The sequence below is a fragment of the Besnoitia besnoiti genome, chromosome II (genome assembly GCF_002563875.1).
Source record: "Besnoitia besnoiti strain Bb-Ger1 chromosome II, whole genome shotgun sequence".
Taxonomy (NCBI): domain Eukaryota; phylum Apicomplexa; class Conoidasida; order Eucoccidiorida; family Sarcocystidae; genus Besnoitia; species Besnoitia besnoiti.
In genome coordinates, this window is record NC_042357.1 from 3,337,158 (window position 1) to 3,340,533 (window position 3,376).

The window sequence follows — 3,376 nt, forward strand, 5'->3', positions numbered from 1 at the left end:
CTTCTTCATCTTTGCAGTTTCCTTTGCCTGATCCTACCACTTTTCACCTTCTGTCTTGTGAACGTCCGATCCCAGCTGAGGGTTTTCTGTGTCTCTTTCCCGCGAATCTCTGCATGAGTATCTGTGGCCTCGAGTATTAGTTCAGAATATCTGCATCGCTTCACATACATATTTATCTACCTCGGAGTATTTTATTGAAGACGGCGAGCTTTCCTTTGCGCGTTGAGACAGCCCTTCGCCCAGCATGAGTACGGCTTCTCTCCTGCAAGCTCGCCCTGTTTCGACTCAGGAGAAGGAGTCTCAGCCTCAACAGGTGAGAAAGTAGGAGAAGAACGGGCTTGAGACTCCTTAACTTAAACTGGGGAGTCAAGTAGGTACAACCGTACACGGCTTAATTATGTCCATCTGTGCATCTAAGTTGAGACTTCGTTCGCCTCCTTTTTACTCCCGTGCATCGCGAGAAAGGCACCAAGACGTACTTATTTGCGTGCGAAGCAGCGGGCGTTCCGCCAAGCATACAAGCTATGAGCTTTGCCAGAGTCGCCGACAGGTGTATGTATGAATTTATGTATATATATAATCTACGTATAAAGGCATAAACTGCAGCTCAATTCTCTCTGCTCAGGCAGTGGACCGTCTGAATCTCTTTTCAGATCTTTCCGCAGGCCGATCCCAAAGTCCTTGTTTCTCCGCAGGGACACAGCGATTTCACTGCATTCTCGTTTCTTTGCTTTCCTCCGTGTGGTCCCAGCAGCAGCTGGCTGAAGATGTGCAGTCTGGGCCTCTGAAGCTCGAGCATTTGCTCGCCAAGGGTTTCACCAAGAAAGACTTGGAGCTCTTGAAAGATGGTGAGCTAGAGAAAGTCGCCGTTTCCTCAAACAGCGTGTTTCCAGGAGCGGCTTTCTTCTCCGTAGACGTCCAGCAGGCAGGCGGTTTCCTATAAAAAAGGTAAGGAAATAAGGTTTTTGACTCTTTCCCAAGAGTTCTGTCGTCGTTTGCTTGCAGCGGGGTACCAGACGGTGGAGTGCGTGGCGTTCGCGCCGCCGAAGAATTTGGTCGCAGTCAAGGGTCTCAGCGAGCAGAAAGTCGAGAAGCTGAAGAAGGCCAGCAAAGAGCTCTGCAACCTGGGATTCTGCAGCGCCCAGGAGTACCTCGAGGCGCGCGAAAACCTCATCCGCTTCACCACCGGCAGCGTGCAACTTGACACGCTTCTTAAAGGAGGAATCGAAACGGGCAACCTCACGGAGCTTTTTGGGGAGTTCCGCACCGGAAAAACGCAACTCTGCCACACGCTCGCCGTAAGCCCGACCGCCTGTCAGCACGTAAACACTTTATTCCAATCTGTGTGTACCTGTATGCATTTGCAAGAGTCGTGTCGGGTTATGCAGAGAAGCTCCGCGTGAATGAATGCAACCGCCTCTCTCTCGTCCACATGCCATGTGTGTCGGCCGTTGAGTTAGGAAAGCGAATCACCGGAAGCAAGGTCCGCAACACTCCCTCTGTGGGTCCTCTCCTCTCTCAGTCCCGGTGCAACGCGTCTCAGCTGGAAGTGGCCCGCACTGATATCTGCATGCATATACACAAATATATATATGCGTATATGTATATATAAACATATAAGTATATGTCTCTGTGCACCGGTCTTTTTCGCCCGAGTTTGGTGTGCGATCGTGTCTTCCGAGCGCCTCGCGCCTCTCACCCTGCGGGGTGTGCCGAGCAATCCGCGGCGTGTCTGCGTTTGCTTCGATGGTCGCCCGCATCATTTCGTACAATCTTATGCGTGTCCTTCTCGCGAGCTGGTTCTGTGTTTTTCTCTCTTTTGTATCAGGTCACCTGCCAGCTGCCGATTGAGCAGGCCGGCGGCGAAGGCAAGTGTTTATGGATCGATACGGAGGGCACTTTCCGCCCGGAGCGAATCGTCTCCATCGCCAAGCGCTTCGGCCTGAACGCGAACGACTGCCTAGATAACGTCGCCTACGCGCGCGCCTACAACTGTGGTATGCAAGTCATCTGCGCGAGCTCGGAGGCGCCCGCATGCAGCTCGTGACACTCCGTATTCGTATCTTTTATCGTTTTGTCGCATGTAATCAGTGGGATCTGTTTCAGCTCAGCTGGCTCACGTCTTCTGTTTGTATATATACATGTGTATGTGGGCATGCGGTGCACGAGTCGATGTGCGTCTGTATTGCCTGTCGCGTCCTCTTCGTATTCTGTGCGCCGGCACAAGTTCACGCGTCGTGATGCTCTCTTCTCTTCGTTCTCCTCTCCGTCTCTCTCTACTGTTCGGCGTGTCTGTGCGTGCGTGTCGACGCCGCTGCCCTCCTGGCAGAGTTTTATTTCTGCGGCTTCGCCTGCATCACCCCCCTCTTTTACCCTAAATCCTACTCGGTCGCGCGCGTGGATGGTGGATGGGTTATCGCTTGTTGCTGTCGTGTGCGTGTGCAGATCACCAGATGGAGTTGCTGATGGAGGCGAGCGCGATGATGGCGGAGAGTCGCTTCGCGTTGTTGATTGTGGACAGCGCGACGGCTCTGTACCGCTCGGAGTACACCGGACGCGGCGAGTTGGCGTCTCGGCAGACGCATCTCTGTCGCTTCCTGCGCTGCCTGCAGCGGATCGCCGACACATACGGCGTCGCAGTCGTCGTGAGCAACCAAGTCGTCGCGAAAGTTGACAACATGGGCGGCATGTTTGCGGGCAACGAGAAGCTCCCAATCGGCGGAAACATCATGGCGCACGCCAGCCAGACGCGCCTCTACCTGCGCAAGGGCCGCGGCGAAAGCCGAATCTGCAAAATCTACGACAGCCCCAGCCTCGCGGAGGGCGAGGCCGTGTTCGCCATCGGCGAAGGCGGCATCGGCGACTACGAAGACAGCTAACTCGAAACGCGCGCCTCCAAAGCGCCCGCATAGTGAGGCAGAGAGAGCCAACGCCCGAGCAAAAAGTGAACCTCGTGAGCAAAGAAAACCGGCATATTTATACATCTTACACGTCGCGAGGAGCTGGGCACGCGCCGGCGCTTACCGCGGATGGTGCCAGTGGCGGACATGTGGTCGCGTGTGTTAAATGCAAGCGCCGGCGTCTGCGACTCTTTGCCATCTGGTCTCTGCAACTATGTGTAGACGCACATCTACGCCTATACATGTATAGATAGAGATATCCCAGCTTTCTCGGGCTGTGGATAGTCTGCTCTGCGCCAGCACGTGTATGTGTGCCTACATAAAAGTCCGCGTATATATATATGTATATGTATATCTGTGCGTCACAGGCGAGTAGGCCTGCCGGTTTTAGTTTCGAGGTTCCCTCTAGCGATACATTTTTGGATCTTGTCTTTTGAACAAGCGAAGAAGAGGGCTCTGTGCCAGCATGCAGTTTG

The 3,376-nt window shown here is 53.9% G+C and overlaps 1 protein-coding gene across 1 annotated transcript; it reads left to right on the forward strand.

Moving 5' to 3' along the window:
• Nucleotides 1–244: 244 nt before the first annotated feature.
• On the forward strand, nt 245–2,879 carry BESB_038190 (putative DNA repair protein RAD51; the record flags this gene model as incomplete). Its single annotated transcript, XM_029362405.1, has 5 exons — nt 245–313; nt 755–848; nt 1,006–1,298; nt 1,829–1,997; nt 2,446–2,879. 5 exons carry the CDS (start codon nt 245–247, stop codon nt 2,877–2,879), a joined length of 1,059 nt encoding a protein of 352 aa, XP_029221370.1.
• Nucleotides 2,880–3,376: the final 497 nt, after the last annotated feature.